At 39.7% G+C, this 18,730-nt stretch overlaps 2 protein-coding genes across 4 annotated transcripts; one reads left to right on the forward strand and one right to left on the reverse strand.

The window, feature by feature from the left end:
• Nucleotides 1-170: 170 nt before the first annotated feature.
• Nucleotides 171-14,544, forward strand: scyl2 (SCY1 like pseudokinase 2). 2 transcript variants are annotated; one of them, XM_085250806.1, is made up of 19 exons: nucleotides 171-330; nucleotides 2,960-3,156; nucleotides 3,354-3,511; nucleotides 3,803-3,947; nucleotides 6,115-6,264; nucleotides 6,359-6,580; nucleotides 7,300-7,416; nucleotides 7,508-7,633; nucleotides 7,831-8,007; nucleotides 8,321-8,332; nucleotides 8,530-8,652; nucleotides 9,663-9,776; nucleotides 10,071-10,203; nucleotides 10,319-10,437; nucleotides 10,559-10,659; nucleotides 10,883-10,952; nucleotides 11,042-11,119; nucleotides 11,224-11,349; nucleotides 11,427-14,544. In XM_085250806.1, exons 2-19 carry the CDS (start codon nucleotides 2,980-2,982, stop codon nucleotides 12,048-12,050), a joined length of 2,772 nt encoding a protein of 923 aa, XP_085106932.1. In that variant the 5' UTR covers nucleotides 171-330; nucleotides 2,960-2,979; the 3' UTR covers nucleotides 12,051-14,544. The 2 variants fall into 2 exon arrangements, with proteins under 2 accessions (XP_085106932.1, XP_085106933.1); XM_085250807.1 differs by lacking the exon at nucleotides 8,321-8,332.
• Nucleotides 14,111-18,444, reverse strand: LOC146555633 (uncharacterized). Of its 2 annotated transcripts, XM_085250811.1 has the most exons (10): nucleotides 18,308-18,444; nucleotides 18,198-18,217; nucleotides 18,072-18,111; nucleotides 17,677-17,806; nucleotides 17,111-17,255; nucleotides 16,915-17,023; nucleotides 16,749-16,827; nucleotides 16,500-16,602; nucleotides 15,639-15,744; nucleotides 14,111-15,234 (listed from the first exon to the last, which is right to left on the reverse strand). In XM_085250811.1, the coding sequence occupies exons 1-10, from the start codon at nucleotides 18,384-18,386 to the stop codon at nucleotides 15,179-15,181; spliced, it is 867 nt and encodes a 288-aa protein (XP_085106937.1). In that variant the 5' UTR covers nucleotides 18,387-18,444; the 3' UTR covers nucleotides 14,111-15,178. The 2 variants fall into 2 exon arrangements, with proteins under 2 accessions (XP_085106937.1, XP_085106936.1); XM_085250810.1 differs by lacking the exon at nucleotides 14,111-15,234 and having other exon boundaries at nucleotides 15,565-15,744.
• Nucleotides 18,445-18,730: the final 286 nt, after the last annotated feature.

Below are 18,730 nucleotides of genomic sequence, written 5' to 3' on the forward strand. Positions count from 1 at the left end.
TTATAAACATATTGTTTGAATAAATTGACAAAGTGTGAAATAATGACCGTGTATAAAAGTTACGTTTTAACTTAGTTAAAATAAAACCGACCTCGAAGTGGTTATTTAAAAAAAACATAAAAGAAAAAGAGTACCTGATGACGTTGACGCACCTGACTCCGTTAACAAACCCGGAAGTAGAGCTCTTCGTTCACTAGCGTACCAAGCTAACTCATTTCGTATGCTACTGGAAGACATGGGGGCTGTGTTTCACAGCCATTACTGACAGCGGTACGGCTGAGAGCCCACTTACAATAGGAAGTAAAGCGGAGACCCTTTTTTAATATTAAGGTAAGTAGCTGGAGGCATTCGGAGTGAAAGTTTTATATAGAAATAATCGCTGTTTGACTGGAACGTCAGTCTACTTGCGCATTGTTGGCTAGTTAGCTTGGGCAGGTGACTGCTGTGTTCATGTGGGGAAAAAGGCAACATATTGCAACGATGATGTCTGCGACATAGGTAGGCAAAGGGTTAATAGAAGAATTGGAAAGATATCTGTTGACTGCCAGCCGTGCTTTCAGTACTCGTTTGCATTGGCTGTGTGCTAAACAAGATGGTTAACTTGGCTAACATCAAGGTATTTCACAATCAGATCTGACAGACACGCCGAGTGACCCATAACACTTTGAAACCCATGCTAACATGTGGCTTGATCGTGTCGAATATGAAGAACTTATTAATTCCTGCCGACGTTACTTACTTGTTATTAGATACGTCCAGTTTTCATAAACAATTCCACCATGATACTAACAGGCTCTCTGGGGACCAGCTGCTAAGGTGCTAACGACTTTATTAGGTTAGCAACTGGTATTAATATAGATTACAGTCAAGTAAATCACGCGTTTCAATTTAGTTACTCGTCAGCAGACAGTCAGGACGCTTGTTGCAAAGAAAAACAGGGTCATGGGTTTCTATTCATGCGTACTGATATTTTTGCCATTGTTTTTTGGCCTTTCCACTCTTTCCAGGCAGAAGCAGTGGCGTGGTAAAATAGGCTATGATGCTGTCTGTTCTATGAAATCTTCAAATCTGATTGCCTTTAGTGCTTTCGATGTTTTGCAGCATTTTTCAGAGCACTGCCACATTTTCAAATGAAGCATCAGGGCTTTAGGGTTTCGATTCTTAAACTGAGGGACAAATTCTAGAACGCTAACAGCTTCAAAAGTAGGTGATGCTATGTGATGCTACATATAATGAGATGAGAAATACTTTATTTATCCCTTAATAGGAAAATTCTGCTGTTACAGTAGTTGAAATGATGAGGAAATTATAATATTGTCTGGCAGCTGCCTGTCCAAGAAGTGAACAGGCTGGTCTGGATTATCGGTGGATGGATAAAAAATTGTTCAGTGACCATCTCTCCACCACAGCTTCAAAAACATCCAGTTTGCAGTCAGTCACAGACCCTGGTTTTCCTAGTTGTTTTATTCAGTTTGTTGGTGTCAGCAGCTCCGATGCTGCTCCTCCAGCAAACCACAGCAAAGTCAAAATTGAATTTAAGTTTGAAAGCATTTATAAAACGTTTTATTAAGAATCACTGTATTTTGAACATTTCAAACCCATCCATAACACTTTAAATGTAGGGTTCTGTAAAGAATTAATTATTAAAACTGCAGCTTACGTGGCAATGTATGGATTTGCTGGGAGCTTATTCGGTTCAAACATCAAAGGTCTAGAAGGCTGCTCAAGAAAGATTAAGAACACTGAAGGAAGTGTTTGCATTTTAAAAAAATAAACGTAACAAACAAAAAAAACTTGCTTCACAATCATCGGTCATGCTCTTTTGTCTAGGTTTCTGTTGCCTAACTTGCTCTTACTCTAGACTATTTTGAAAGAGAGCATTAATGTGGTGTGGCTCAGTTTGCTCTGAGTCATTTTATATTTCTGGGGACAGCGCGGATTGTTACTATGCTTATTCTCCTCAGCCAGCACAGGGAGGATGCTGGTGGGGACTTTGATGTGCAAATTTTCAAGCAGGTGCATTAGTGCATGTCTAATGGTTTGTTGAAGGCTTTTGCTTTGCCAGAAGCACACAGATGTCTCTTTCACCAACTACCTACACAGAATATTTGTGTTTCAAGTCCCATGAAGCTGACAAAATGAGCAAATAACCTTTTTGTGAAGCCTTCCACCGATTTCATCTTAATATAGTAGAAGTTTTTGCTAAACAGGAGAATGGGGTGAAAGCCAGGGAACGGGTTTGGGAATGCACACTCGCGTTTTTAGAGGCTTCTTAGTAGGGTCACCATAAAGGCCTATTCTGAAACGGGAAAAGGAAACGCATTTGAAACAGCTTCATATTTTAATTAAATTATTGATATGTGGCTGCAGTTTACTGATAATCTTTTGCAAAAGGAACTGATTTAATCACTCATTATTGGGGGTTTTGTGTAAACACAGCCTTCCTATTTAATTTCTTTAACCACTGTCTTTTTTTTCTAAAAGGTGCTTCTTCAGTATCTGCAGAAATCCAAAGACCTGTTGATATACAAGGCTTTTATATCATTGAAAAGAAGTTTTTTTTTTTTCTCCTACTGACCAGAGTTGTGGGCTTTTTTTTTTGGGCATGCATCTGTACTATAGTCTGCCAAACTATTGTTGGTTTGTGTACAGCACAGACAGTACATGCTGAATGTACTGAATCTAATATTACCACCATATTCCACATCTTTATTGAAAAATTCTATCATCAGAATAAGGTCTAATGCGTGATATACAAACTGAATTTACAGTTTGCATGGCCAACTTGCAATTTGGGGAATTGCTATATTAAGAATAACAGTGGAGTATACTGTAACTGTGCATGTAACATAGTGCCTGGTTGCAAAAACTGCAAAGAATTTCCTCATCTGACTGACTCTAGCTTATGTCTTTAACCTCTGATCATTCCTTAATGATCATCATCAATGTTTTATCTCAGCTGCCAGGTCGAGCCTGAACATGGAGTCCATGCTGAACAAATTGAAAAGCACTGTCACTAAGGTGACAGCCGATGTCACTAGTGCTGTTATGGGCAACCCTGTGACACGGGAGTTTGAGGTGGGGCGACACATTGCAAGTGGAGGTCCCGGCTTGAGCTGGAGGATCTATAATGGCACCAAGAAGTCCACCAAACAGGTGTGTGTGTGTGTGTGTGTCTGTGTGTGTGTGTGTGTCTGTGTCTCTCTCTCTGACCAGACCACCTCTTGACACAAGTTTAGATTTGATCCAAGTTCATAAATGATTTACCCGACTTTTGCTGAAAGGGGAAAAGGAATTATTTGAGACTGAAAACTGCACTGTCACCATGTTGTTGTATATCTTTTACCCTCCAGGAAGTAGCGGTTTTTGTTTTTGACAAGAAAATGATTGACAAGTATCAGAAATTTGAGAAGGACCAAATCATCGATTCACTGAAAAGAGGAGTGCAACAGCTAACCAGACTGCGTCACCCTCGACTCCTGACTGTTCAGCATCCCTTGGAAGAATCACGGTGATTAACACACACACACACACACACACACACACACACACACACACACACACACGTATGTATGTCATGGATGAAACTGAATGAGTCACTGCTCAGAGGATATCTTGACATTTGAGATGAAAATGGATCATGGCAAGTAAAGGTTAAGGCCTTGTGCTTTCTTTCTTTTCATCCATGACAGCTCTAAATTCATAATTCTCTTCCGTCTGTTTTTACTCTTTCTGTTTTGTTTATTCTCTGTCTGTTATTGCTTTGAATTGAACTGATGACATTTATTTATTTGGCCCTCAGAGACTGCTTGGCATTCTGTACAGAGCCGGTGTTTGCCAGCCTGTCCAACGTGCTTGGCCAATGGGACAACCTGCCCAGCCCTGTGCCCAGCGACATCAAGGAGTACAAGCTCTATGATGTGGAGACCAAGTATGGCTTGCTACAGGTGAGCATGTAGGCAGAATAGATTTCTTTTTGTATGGCTGCGTGTTTCTTGATGAATAATTAAAAAAAAAAAAAAAAAAAAAAGGTCAGTCAGAGCTGCTTTTACATTTATTTTCAGTTCACTCCAGTAGGAGAAAGTGGAGGACAAAAGAAGTAGCATTCCTAACAAAAAACTATGTACAGTAGATTGTCAGTATCTGAAAGCTATATCCTTAAGAAATGAGAAAAAAATAAATAAACCGAAAGACCTGACACAGGACCTGAGAGACTCATGTGTCCCTTCACTTGACCCATCTGCTGTTCACTGAAGCCTCATCAGAAATGGTGTCAGTGGAAGTGAAGCGCACGATCTGATATCGTCGTGTTGGTGTTGTTCCCAGATCATCATACTAAATGTTGTTCCAGGATCAACATTGCAAGTGGCCAATCACATTGTTGTGACGTTATTCTTTTGCGACTTCAGGAAAAACCGCCGTAAAACCAAAAACTACTTAAGCTGCGAGAAACCGCCTCTGTCCGCCAATCAACGCACCCTGACCCTAACCCTAACCGTAACCCTTTAAGAAACGGTAAGCAGAATTGATATTGTCCTTGCAACATTGGAATTTCATAAATGCACAAATGGCTTGGCGCGCAAAAGAATAACGTCACAACAATGTGATTGGTCACTTGCGATGTTGATCCTGGAACAACATTTTCATGATGATCTGGGAACAACACCAACACGACGATATCAGATCATCCAAGTGAAGCTGTCAAGAAATCATTCTTAAGGAAGAAAAACGGAGAAAAGGCTGAAGAATGCCAAATTACACAACTGAAAATTGTTAGCAACTGGTCTGGTGAAGTGTAGATTTCAAACTTTAAATGTTTGTAAGTCATTGTTAATATGTATGGAGGAGGTCAGGAGAGAGGTATAACAATGAGTGTTTACAGATGTACAGATGTATGTAAAACACGGTAGAGGCTCTGTCATGGTTTTGGGCTGCATTTCAGGCGGTGGTGTTGGGGATCTTGTCAGAACTGATGGAAATATAAACCCAGAGCATTACCATCAGATTTTTATCCACCAGGTAACACCTTCTGGAAAGCATCTGGTTGGCAATGACTTGAAAAAAAAGCATACCTGGATAGAAAAAACCCACAATAAACACTATCAGTCATAGATTAGCTTCCCCAGAGGCTAGACCTAAACTTTATTGAAGCAGTGGAAGGTCATCTTAACAGAGTACAGAACAATAAATCAGAACAATAGATCAATAAATGTCTACATCTGCTTCCCATTTTCCCATTAAAACATAAAGAAATGAAGGGTAGCTTACGACTTTTAAACAGTAAAGGGATCAATTTACTGTCACTATTAGGGATGGGTATTGTTTAGGTTTCATTCGATACCGGTGCCAAACCGGTACTTTTGTCAGATCCAGATATCTGACATAATGGCACCGGTATCCATCGCTAGTCACTATATTAATTTGAGACTGAGCAAAGCACATGGCAAACTAGACTTTTAAAGCTTTTAATTAAGCATTTATTTACACAACAGTACTGGTTATTAATGTAGTTGCAATAATCAGCTTCTCAGTCTTTCTTTACAGGTTACAGAGCAAGAAATACTGGTGTTTATTTAGTGCACACTTCCTCTTCTCTTTTTTTCTTCTATTTTTTTTCTTAGTACTATGCTTGGAGATCCAAAACATTTTCTATGCTCTTTCTTCTCAAAGCCAGTTGAACCTGCTTGATGCCAAGCCTTGCCTGTCACCTTTTAGAATTATGTTTTATGACAGGTTGTAATACCAGGGAACATTTTACATTCACCTCCACCTCCGTTATTGTCTCTGTCACCCACATTGGTCCTAATTCTTCTATTTTTTTTCCTCAGAGCATTTCTCATCTGTTATATAAAGCAGGGGATTGAAGCTGAAAGACCTTAAAAGAAATGCCTGCAGTGTTTAGCATCAGTTGGTTGTTACACAACTTTTACTGCAGCAGTGCAGAATTGTGTTTAAACTTTATGACCCAGAACTCATTTACAGTGTGTTAAAATGTATGTTGACCCAGTTAAACTGATAATACTGGTGTATCTTGGTTGTTTGAGGCAAACCATGATTAATAATTAATTTATCTTGTTCAGATTTCCCAATAACTTCAGTTTTCTCTCTCTTCAGATCTCGGAGGGTTTGTCCTTTCTCCACAGCGGGGTGAAAATGGTCCATGGCAATCTGTGTCCAGAGAACATTATCCTCAACAAGAGTGGTGCGTGGAAGATCATGGGTTTTGACTTCAGCATCTCCTCTAACAACCCGTCAGATGCTGAGGTATGTTTTCAGCCTGCTTGGCTTATTGCCGTGACGAAGCTCTACCAGAATAACATCTTGCAACTTTTTGACGTCTTACTTTAATTTCCTGTAGCCCAAGTACACATGTAAAGAGTGGCAGCCCAACCTTCCTCCACTCTGCCTACCCAACCCAGAGTACCTGGCTCCTGAGTACATACTGTCAGTTAGCTGTGACGCTGCCTCTGACATGTATTCTCTGGGCGTGGTCATGCATGCTGTCTTCAATGAGGGGAAGCCTGTTTTCCAAGTCAACAAGCATGACATTTTTAAGAGTTTCAGCAGGCAGCTGGACCAGGTAAGTGAAGCTGTATTGTAGACATGTGGGTTTGTTTTTGTTTTTTGTTTTTTTTGTTGGTTTCTTTTTTTTAATGACTGCTGCTCAAAAAAACCAAAACCTTTGCACAGTCTTTGGCTTTGATTTTCAAAAATGCTTGTTGTAGGCATTGTTGTTGTTTTTTTTGTTTTTTTTGGTGCATTTGTGCATGTGCATCCATCTTTCTCCATCCTCCTCTTATTTTTGCCTTTGTTCCTTGATGCCCTCCACTTGAGCTGATTTCCCTGTGAAACGGGATTTGATTGTCACCAGTCATTAGAGAGCAGATGTTTGAAGTAAACAAAAAATGATGTGCGGCTGTGCCAAGATAACAATGTTGCCTTGAGAATAAAAGTGGACCATAATAAAGGGAACAAATACACTTATTTGGTTTCCAGCTATTCCTTCAAAGTCTTCATCACAAATATTAGTATGGGCAGTATAGATGTAAACTCCAGCTTGCCTGGTTTGTTTAGTTTTTATGCTCAGCTACTGTCATCTGTTGAGATCTGAGTCATTTACCAACTCATAGTTCAGGCGCAAGAGAACCATGACAGTAACAGTCTAAACTCCAAGAAAAGATCCTCTAAACTAATGTGGACTTAATGTATTGATAAACTATGGAATACATTACAGCTATAATACAAATAACTTGGGAATATGTTACTGTTATGGGGTTTATTCTTGTCTTTCAATTGTAGTTGAGCAGCATGAGTCCAGCGGTGCTGAGCAAGATCCCAGAGGAGGTGCGGGAGCATGTCAAAATGCTGCTCAGTGTCACACCTAATGTCCGGCCTGATGCCGACCAGATGACTAAGGTCTGCATATTCATTGCTTGCATAAGAATATCATTCCATCGTTCATAGGCCTCCCTTTGAGGAAAAATATTTTTTTGTGTGTGTTTTTCAGATCCCATTTTTTGATGATGTTGGTGCAGTCACTCTGCAGTACTTTGATTCCCTCTTCCAGAGGGACAACCTACAGAAGTCCCAGTTCTACAAAGGACTCCCCAAAGTCCTACCCCAGCTACCAAAGGTAAATGCTGCAAACAAGTCCCCCCAAAGACTTGTTTGCAGTGTGAATACTGGAGATTTCACCTTCATTTTCAGGATTTGTATAAACACGTTGGTTTACTCCTGAGTTAGCAGTATTACTGTGTTACACTCGATCTTATGACTCATATTAGTCATGTCATTTCATCTTTTACCTATTCTGTTGTGTCTTCTCTTTAGAGAGTGGTTGTATATCGCATCTTGCCAGCTTTGACCTCTGAGTTCGTCAATCCGGACATGGTTCCCTTTGTGCTTCCCAACGTGCTGCTGATTGCTGAAGAGTGCACCAAGGACGAATATGTTCGCCTCATCCTGCCTGACCTCACGCCTGTTTTCAAGCAGCAAGAGCCTATTCAGGTATACAGAAATGTAACCTGACACAGACACTAATTTAAACTTGTGCACATTTGCAACAACTGGTGCTTTAAGAAACGTCACTTTTGAAATATACACATCGCCTTAGGATGGATCCTCAGGTATGGAAGTATATCTGTTTTAAAAACTCTGTTTGCATGATATATTTTTTTCCCACTTTGAGACACGTGTGTAATTAATATTTGATATGTGATTGAACAGTTGTATTTAGCCTGCCTAAAACGCATGGTGCTTTATGTCTTGTTCTGTCGCATTATCAAGACTTCTCTGTATTTTTCTTCCCATGCCTCTTCAGGCTAGCAATATGGTGAGTGGTTTTTCTGCTGTGAATATTCTCTCGTCGCATCAGCTTAGTGTATGTGTTATGTTGTTAGTGATACTAAAAGCTGTACTAAAACCACTGGAATGAGTCTCTTACTTCCGTCTTCCACTGTACTCACCTGTTGAACATAGGCTAGTATTTCCTCACTCTTGTTTTCTTAACTGAGTCTCTGTGTTGTGCAGATTCTGCTGATATTCCTGCAAAAGATGGACCTACTGCTGACTAAAACGCCACCAGATGATATAAAGAATAGTGTGCTGCCCATGGTCTACAGAGCTCTGGAAGCCCCTTCAGTACAGATCCAGGTACAGAGGGGAAACAGGAATGGTGAAATAGATTATGATTCAAGGAGCTACTGTGCACATAATTTGTGAAAAAACATAGATGCAGTTTTATAAACATTCTAAGATATTCTTGGTATGTCTGGTTCTTTTTTTTGCTTTAGATATCTTTTGTCTAAATTAGAAACACTATAGCTGTGTCCCTATTCCTAGACCGCATCCTTCGGAGGCCGCATTTGAAGGCTTATTACGTCACAGCCTGGTGACAATGGCTGTCCCAATTCGAAGGCTGCTCCCAATGCGCCCAACAAATGCGTCTTTCATTTCACCGGATTTGAAGGATGGGTTAGTGTATCTTTCGTGGCCCAACCTATTTCCAACAATGGCGGCAGCTACTGTGCTTTAATTTTACTCTTTCTGGGTCACAAAATAAACTTTCAACATATTTTCAGGGGTGAATGTAGGTGTTAATTTAAAAATGTTATTGTTTGGCTTTCTTCAGTGTTTTATTTGTTCCTGAGTAAATCGGTTTGGCTGAGATTAAAGTTATAGTTTTCACACAGCCTAATAAATGTCAAACAGAAAACTGGTGAACCTCCTAAGACCTCACAGAAGTGTGAAAATGGTAGAGAATTTACTCCAGTGTCCTGTTATATTTTAGGAAGCAGGGAGCTGACAGCTGAGTTTATTGAACTCTACCGAGACAGCTGGTGACGCAAATCTGAAGGCTAGACCGTCCCATTTCACAGCCTCGCACTTCCAGCGTTCTCGGTCTTCGAAGGACTCGGCCCATGTAGATCGCATAGGCTGGGTCCTTCGAAGGATGCGGCCTAGGAATTGGGACACAGCTTATAAGAGTAGTTGCTAATTTTTACTTCATTGGTGTTTATTTTTAGAATTGTGCTTTGTCAGTTTGAGACATTCATTTTTGCCTGTACTCTTAGTTCTCCTTTTAGTGTTGCAAGCACAGTAAGAATGCATTTCAACTCATTATCAAAATGTCACATTTAATAACATTATCTCTCGCTGAGCAGGAGCTGTGCCTCAACATCATCCCAACCTTTGCAAACCTGATTGATTACCCATCTATGAAGAACTCTCTCATCCCTCGGATCAAATCAGCCTGCCTACAGACATCCTCACTTGCTGTGAGTCTACATCGCTCATTCTGCTCTCGAGCTGTTTACCTCAATAAAATTATATATATATATATATATATATATATATATATATATATATATATATATATATATATATATATATATATATGTATATATATATTTTTTTTTTTTTTTTTTAAAGTCTTTACTTTGCCTTTTCTTTTCTAAAAATGCCACATTCTTGTTTTCAGTGTTGTTAGCTACTGACTGAAATGCATTAATGTGTTTCCTGTTTAATTCTGTAATTTGCTGTGTCACCGTGTGTCTTGTCTCGATGTGTAGGTGCGAGTGAACTCTCTCGTGTGCCTGGGGAAGATTTTAGAATATCTAGACAAGTGGTTTGTCATTGATGAGATCCTGCCCTTCCTGCAACAGATCCCCTCTAGAGAACCAGCAGTACTCATGGGCATCTTAGGTAAACAAACCGTAGCATCTCCCCTCCTCAGAGGAAGTTACACATATTACCATATCATTTCACATTTTGTTTTTCTTAAGAATTCTTTATTTGACGTGATTCCTCTTTACTTTAGGGATCTATAAGTGTACATTCAACCACAAGAAGCTGGGCATCCCCAAAGAGCATCTTGCTACCAAGAGTTTGCCCCACCTCGTCTCCCTCAGTATAGACAACAACCTCAATCTCAATCAAGTACTGCACAGTCAAACTGATATAATATTTGTGTTATTTAACTGTAACTTTCTAAAAACAACAGAAAACTTTATATAAATATTAATATAACACATAGGGTAATTGATATGCTTTCTTCCAGTTTAACTCTTTCATGATGGTTATCCGTGACATGCTGAGCCGCATGGAGACAGAGCACAAGACCAAGCTGGAGCAGTTACACATCATGCAGGAGCAGCAGAGGTGTCTTTCTTAATTTAGTTCACCACGTACAGTAAAACTCCTAATTATCTTTGATTAAATGACTGTGAATATTAATTGTGATTTATTTTTTATTTTATTTTTTTTAAACTACAAATGTCCTAGAATGTTTAAAGTACCTCTAATCTTTAATAGAGAGCAATTAACAGACAGTACTGTTGGTAATGTTATGACTAAGTAAGCACTTACAAATGTCATTTAACAGGAGCATGAACATATCAAATCCACTCAACCAAGCAGAGGAGAGCAAGAGCCCACCTAATTCTGGCAACCAGGTGATTGCTTGATTTCATGACAGTCATCGGCTCTGACAACGTGACTGTAAATGTTAGCCTCTCTTAAAATCTCTTCTTTTTGCTTTCAGATTGATGACATCTTTGGTGGCACAGGGGTTAATGGGAAGGAAAATGGATCTGCAGCACCAGTCTCACAGCCTAGCAGAGTATGCAGTTAATTCTTTTGATTAATTTCCACCCGCTTTCTTCTTTGTTCATTTAGCATGCAGCCTGGTTTGCTTATTTCCTTTCTTCCTTTGCACACCTCTAGGTGTCTCTCACGCTAGAAGAGAAGCAGCGATTGGCTAAAGAGCAGGAACAGGCAGCCAAACTGAGGAACCAGCAGCCGTTAGCGCCACAGACGATCAAAGCAGCCACCGCTGGCTCCAACTCACAGGTAAATCCTGACAATATCTGCGTACACAAACACACACTCGTGCTCAAACACTAATCATACTACTTGTTATGTTACAGACTAAGGATCTGACCAGCAGCCTTCTCAGCAACATGACATCTATGTCCATGGCAAACACAGCACGACCAGCCCCAGTGCAAGGATCCACCATGTCTACATTCCCCTCCTCTGGTCCAATGGTCGGCTCCATGGGAACCTCGGTCTCAAATGGTTTTAACCCAGCTATGGGCTTCCAGGCAGGAGGCATGGGGATGAGCATGCGACCCACAGGTCCCAGCCTCTACGGTGGAATGCCCACCACCACCAGCACCCCAAACTTTGGATCCCTCACACAGAATCAAGGAACAACTGGACAAACAAATAAACCTCCTGACATGTCAGCATTGGACAATCTTTTTACATCCAACAAGCCCAAAGTCACTCTTAACCAGATCGGTCCCAAAGCTCCATCTGGAACCAGCAGCCCTTGGCTTGGTCAGTTTAATTCACCCCAGAACCCTCAGACTCAGATGCAGGGTGTGCCAGTTGGTATGGGAGGGGTGCCCGGTGGGTTTGGGATGCAAGCAAACCCTTTTTTCAGCCCTCAGAACTTTGCTCAACCTGCTGCTGCCCCTAGCATGAACCCAAGTGGGATAAAACATAGTGCATCTGTCAACAATGATCTGAAAGACTTATTTGGCTAAACAAGAATTAAAGAGAGACTCCAGGTTAAGTATATTCTTTTAATGACTGTGGACAGAAGAGCCTTGAATTCTCACAGAAAGGCCGACTGAATGTGAAGATTGAAAGTCCTTTCAAGGCTCTTACTGTTGGCATTTTTAATCTGACCTGGCTTAAGTTCTGACTCTCTCTGTTGGCAAACTAACCTGAATTCCATTTTTACTTGACTAGAAGGACAGACTATCGAGGTGAAGTTTCTTCTTCTATGCTGGGGGTTTCCTACTGTTTTTGTACTTAACATTCTTGATGGGTTGACTTGAATTCCAACTCAGATTATTCAGGAAGGGTTTGTGTTTATAACATGAATGATGGCGTGGATGGACTGCAATTCACTTCTTGAACATGTGACGTCTGAGTCAACACAATTGGCGGAAAAATATTTTTAAAAAGTGGTTACTGTGTCTCTCATCTGGTCATTTTCAGGCTTCTGTACCTTTAATCCTGTTTGGATTGTAATCACCCCGTTAATTTGCCGTTATCGGTCGTTATTATTCCTATGACTGTTAATGGTAGGTAGTCACCTCACTGCTAGTGGGCTCAGTAGAACAGGGCTGCTCAAAAGGAAAATAGTGCATAAAGAGGCAGGCAGGAAAGTGGGGGTATAATCTTCTTCTTCTCATTTCTTCTAGGCTTGATTTTTACTTTCACTTACTTTTTACTTGAACTTGCTGCTTCTTGGCGTCCTTGTGCTGATTATATTAAGTTAAAAAAAACTACTTGGGTAGGAAAAGAAGGAATGCACTTCTTTACACAGTCACTAGAGAGCTCCTGCATAATTGAGGCCTTTTCTGCTTATTGCCAATTATGATGGTAGTAGGTGGAGATGGGTGCATGCTGACTATATTTATGGGACTGATTACAACACATAATGGCTTGTCAGTGGGCTGATTACATCCATGCGAACTATACTGCTTTTCCAGACTGTTTTTTAGAATTGCTGCAAGTCTAAAATGATCAGAGAGCTGGCTCGGAAACAGATGCCACAAACAACAAAATGTAATCTAAATGTAGACTGGCAGTAGCTTGAATTTTGGCTCTGAGAAGCATGCAGTCTCTGATCTGCATCCAAGAGGCTCCTCTGTGGAGGAAGTCTGAGAGAGGGTGTCGAATTGACAGCCCCACCGTTGCAGTTCAGGCTAAGAAAACCAAGTAGCTCCTCTGTAGTCTGTTTCTCTGCTGCTACATTAAAGTAAACAGTTTTGACCGCCCAGGCACCTTCTTTTGTAACAAGACCAGTTTCTGTAACTGCAGTATGGGTGACTAACCTGTGTCGGATGTGTGGAGTAACCATTGAAGCAGTGTCCTTTTTAAAAAGGCACTACATAAAAGAGCATATGCACTGCTTTAGCTATTGTGCCTTACGTGGGTACATATTTAAATCTAGACGGCACTCATCTGTTACTCAAGTATTAATGTTTTCCATCTTTATCAGCTGTCTGGCACTTGCTTCTCTAACCACTTGCTTTGTTGCATGTTACTCTCCTTGACCACAAAAGATCTGAAGTTTAATTAACATCTTTTCTTATGATTCCTCATGATTCTAGTGACCAATGAAAAAATATATTAACACGTTTTTACTGATGAGATCTTTAAGGGACTTCTGCGCTACCATTTATGTTGATCAGTTTATGAAATAAAGATTATCACAATATATTTTGATTGTAGCACTTTTCAGCTATCAGTAGACCTGTACTGGTGGCATATTATGAAGTGTAGATAAATAGTTTATTTAAAAGTGGGTTGCTCTGAGAGGGCCTTGCCTTTTTTTTTTTGTTTTTGTTGTTGTGGTAATGTTTAAGAGGCCTTAGCTGAGTTGTGTGCAATAATCACTGTCGGTTGTTAAGGGTGCATATCGATTGGCTCGAACATCTCTCTCCTTAACTAAAACTTTGTTTTGACCTCTTATAACATAGGTCTGTGAAATTTTCTAAAGAATTAGATATTAATGTGTGCTCATTCTAAAGCTACATTTTTCAAGAATCACAGAATTTTAGGGTTTTTAGGTGTACATTGGTCATACAGGTTGTTTTTTTTTTTTTTTTTTTTTTCCATGATGATGATGATTGTTTAAAATGTTTTATCTTTTATCACAAAACCCTTTTGGTTTTGTATAAAAATGCCACAAATGGCAGTGTTACTCATTTAACTTAATCCCTGGGTTCTGTTAATTCCTCTGCTTTTCACATACCAGACTAAAAATGTGTCTGCAAATGGATGTTTTTCAACCTTGAGTCAACATGTGGCACATATTATTTCATTGCTAAATGGATGTAGTTTTTGGAGTGTTTCACATATCCTAGCAGAACCCCAAAGGAACAACTGAAAGCTTATTCTTCTACAAGATCATTTATATATGACTGTTGTCCTATATGTGTAGTGTGGGCTTTGTTTCATGTGTCACGGTGCTGGTCTCTGAGGGTGGAAATCTGTACATATAAAGGAAAGTGCACAATCTAATCTTGTCTGGATTTTTGAGTGTAAATTTAAGAAATGAAGGAGAAGCACAATCCAAAGGAAGTTTTAATAAATTCTTAAAAAGATTTACATGGCACAGCTTGTAGACAATCAGGATTACACGAAATAAGCAAATTAACTAGGGTTAAAAAAAAAAAAAAAAGTGAAAACATCTAAAAAGTCCAATAATTACACAAATTGTGAATATTTGAAGATTTACTAAAACATGGAATTTACTTGTATTTTATGGTGAACTGATAAAAAATAACTGATTTTAAGTTAAAAGATTTGTAAGTAGTTTTCTCCAAAGATTTATCTGTAAAGGATTCCACTTATTTAATATAGAATAGGCTACATTAGCCACTATCACAAGTGCTCAACCCGGCCATGTAAAAAACTCGTACATGGCTTAATTTACTGCATCTCTGCATGTTAGTGTAGCTTGATAAAAATTCAAACTTGCAATGAAAACAAAATGACTTCAGCGGAGGAATAAATAAATGTCGATCAGCCTGTTGAGGTGAAGAGGGCAGGAAGGGAGGAGGCAGCTTCTGACAGGAGAGGCAACCTGAGGTGGGCAGTGACACAACTGGTAGGATCAACATTAAGTTGACCCCTGACCTACAAATCCCCTCAGTCACTGATTAAGTCTCACCGCTCTGGTTGTGCCCGTGCTCAGGTTTATCTGAGTTACTGTTATAAAATACAAAAGGTGTATTAGCCAGGACTGTAGATTTAAACTATAAACATTCAAAGCATATACACCTTCACAAAAATTCAGCTTTTACGCAGGTGTCTTATCAAGAAAGAATAACTAGTCAAATTATTAATCCGTGTGTAAGGGGGCAGCGTTCACTTCCCAATGTAACATTTACGCTAATCCACATTAACAACTCAAGAAATAAGAGATATGTGGTGACTAAGTTAAATATCTCTCCTTTCCTGGTGTTCTGCTGAATAAAAAGGAGACCTAACTGACCTTCTTGTCCCAGTATTGTTATCGACTTAGACATACCTGTGATATACTAGTAGTCATATAATGTGCTTCAACAAAAGCCTTATTGTTTGGTTTAACAGTTCTGAAGTGAGTGTATTACCTGAGAAGCCCAGCGTGTATGAGGATCTGTTCATCTTGAAGTGTAGTGTGCCCCGTTGGTTCAACTGGTGCTGTCTCTCAATACCACTGCTGTCAAATAAACATATCTGCACACACCACATATAGAAAGAAACACAAAGAGAGAAATGCACTTTGTACATTTAGTGCAAATTCAGTGGGGCAAGGATTAAAAGTTTTAAGACAAACAAAGATAAATCTGTTCTTCTCTAAACAGGACCATAATTTATGAGAAATAAGTAGGACTTGAACCTACTGAGACCATAAACATATCAGGAAAGTGTTTACTGATTTCATCTATTAGCCTGTTGAACAATAGTGTAATTATAGAAATCTTTACAGTCACAATAACTGAAGGAGTTACACACTATTAGAAAGAATGGTGTCCAAACTTTTTTCCCCAAGATTTCCATATTTATTAATGGAAAATCACCCAGGGGCCAACAATCCTTCTCACCTTTCTACTTTTCTGTCACATGTGGAGGGTGAAATAAAAAATAAGATCAAGCTGTTTGGAACACCTGAAACTTCAGTGAAGCTGCTGAAGATCGTCATCTCAGGTTAATTTTAAATCTGACTAATTTTTGTGTGTATTGCGTGAGTGTATAAAAAAAACTCACGCCCATGAGATGGAAAGAGGAATTACACTTTATTCATTCCGTTTGCAGTGGAGGGCTATAAATACATATAAAATCTGACCTAGGGCCATGATTGGCCCCTGGACGTGGTGGACACGCCAGGTCTGTGGGAACCCAAGCAATTACAGCTAATTATCTTTTAAGTCCACTCTAAGTGCATCACATTTCTGCTAAAACAACATGAAATGTTTGGACGACCTACTCACACGTGCTTGGTGTTCTGTCCGATTTGGGAAATCTCCTGTTAATTCCCACCTGTAGGTCTGGGAGGCGGCGGCGGCTGTGAGCAGGGCTGAAGTGGAGCCAAGTCTGCAGTTCAGAAGAAATGAATATCATACACAATCATACAGAGGTTTTGCTTTCCTTACTGACATCTCGGTGGATTAAAGTCTTTATTTTCACTCAGCTAGCTGCAGACTTTGCAGTCTGACTGCAGGAAAAAAAAAAAGTCTTACACTCCAGTGTTGGATGCAAATTTTGGACGCCTGCGCACCTTCTTATAAGAGCCTGTAAAGGTGTGGAACTCGGTCATGTCTACAAAATGAACCAAATAAATAAATAAATAAAAATATCACTGTATAAAAGTACAAGCAAGAACACATCACTGTAAATGGCACATACTTGAGAAATCGATCACGTAGCCTGAAAATGCAAAGGTTCCCTGAGGGTTCAGGGTGAACTGTCGTTCAACTTCTCTGCTGCTGACTGATGGCGACAACATGCTTAAACCCTGAAGAGGAGGATGACATGGAACACTCAAGGGATCAAACCTTCATGTAAAACTCAATGTGAGTTTATTTAGAATTTTTTTTCTCACCTGGGATCCATATTCACGCCACACTTGACCATCTCTGAAGTACCAGCCTATGTCCTCCATCTGCCCCTGAGGAAAGAAGTTTAGTCTCCGCACCTTCATTCCTGGGTCATTCGTCTGTAACCTATCAAAATCTATGAGCACCTTCCTGTTGAAAGACAACACAAAATCCAGTCGTCTGTGTGAAGCTTGTTAATGTTCTAAACAACATGGGTGGGAGTAGTTTATATTTGACATGATGTTCTGTGACCTCCCCACCTTTCCCTTTCCCTACATCATATAACAAAGGGGAAACGGAGGAGCTGAGGTGGGCGGGTCCAATGCAGCTTGCATACTAGATACATGGACGAGGAAGTGGTATGTTCCAGTAATGTGGGCTGTCACTGAGATCAGCTGATCTGTTGATTTTATGGCTTTACTGAACTCTATAACACTGTTATGAAGGTTGTTCCACCCCCCAGTAAAAAGTTCCATATAAATACTTAAAGGTCCTTTTCTGACCAATGACATGCTCACTTTCAGTTTTGTAAAGTTGCTGATACTATCAGATATGCTCACAACACACTGACCCATGGCGTGTATTGATACTGATTCCCTTGGCTCCTGGTTGGCAGTAGTGTGCCTCTATCACATGGTCATTTTCAATTTTCAGCCACTGATGGCCAACTGACAGCTGCCACTCATAATTCTTCCTGTTGACTGTGAAACACAAGCAAAGATCATGTTATCGTACACACTCCACTTATTAATATGTGTTTTTGAGCAAATCTGCACAAAGGCTATGGCTTCGTGTGTAGTGTATTTATTTTTTATGGTTAGTTGTTATTTTAGGCCATATTGTTCTTTTTAAGTAGCTGCTGTTGGCACAGTCAGATGAGATAGAAAAATCAATGGTCCTTAAGTCAAAGGACTAAAAGGCAATCCTATGTAAATGAATGTATGCATGTAAATGTGTCATACAGACCTACAGTTTCCTGCCAATAGACCTTTGCTCCTTCATTAATCTAGAATAACAATAAATAAACATATTGTGGTCAAAACCTTTTTATCCCCTTTTCCCCCACTGCTTAGACTGATACAGCACTCTTACCGTCAACTCAGAAAAACCACCTGTGAAAACAAAAAAGAAGAAAATCACCTCTCTCTGCATTGTTGATTAAAATGTAATTAGATAACTTTGTTAAACGCCGGTTTACTTACTTATGATCGAAGACAGACCTAAACGTGCCATTCCACACAAACAACTGCTTTCACTTTCTGCTGGTGGGCTAAAGTTCATCCAGTGTGTGGACTAGGGTTTGGTTGGTCCATATGATTCAGAGAAGATAAAATTTCCCTCAATTGCCTATGAGGAAGACGTACTAATGCTGTTATCGCTGTCTTAGTTTCCTGCAATTACCCTTTAGAGAGCCTTGTATGTGCCAGTCTAGAATGGAGAGAGGGCAAGACTCTGTTTGAGTACTTGTGAATAAAATAAAAACACACAAAACCAGAAATTTTTAGGGCATTTCTTTATTAAAGTGCAGAATTGAGTATCCTTGTAATAGAAATAGAATGAAATAAATAAAATAAAAACCTCCCACAGTACAATAAAATAAGTCAATGGTAAGGTTCATCACATTG

Source organism: Mchenga conophoros, linkage group LG17, assembly GCF_057382185.1.
Source record: "Mchenga conophoros isolate Kocher_MC1m ecotype Shallow Benthic linkage group LG17, M_conophoros_male_GT1.1, whole genome shotgun sequence".
NCBI lineage: Eukaryota > Metazoa > Chordata > Actinopteri > Cichliformes > Cichlidae > Mchenga > Mchenga conophoros.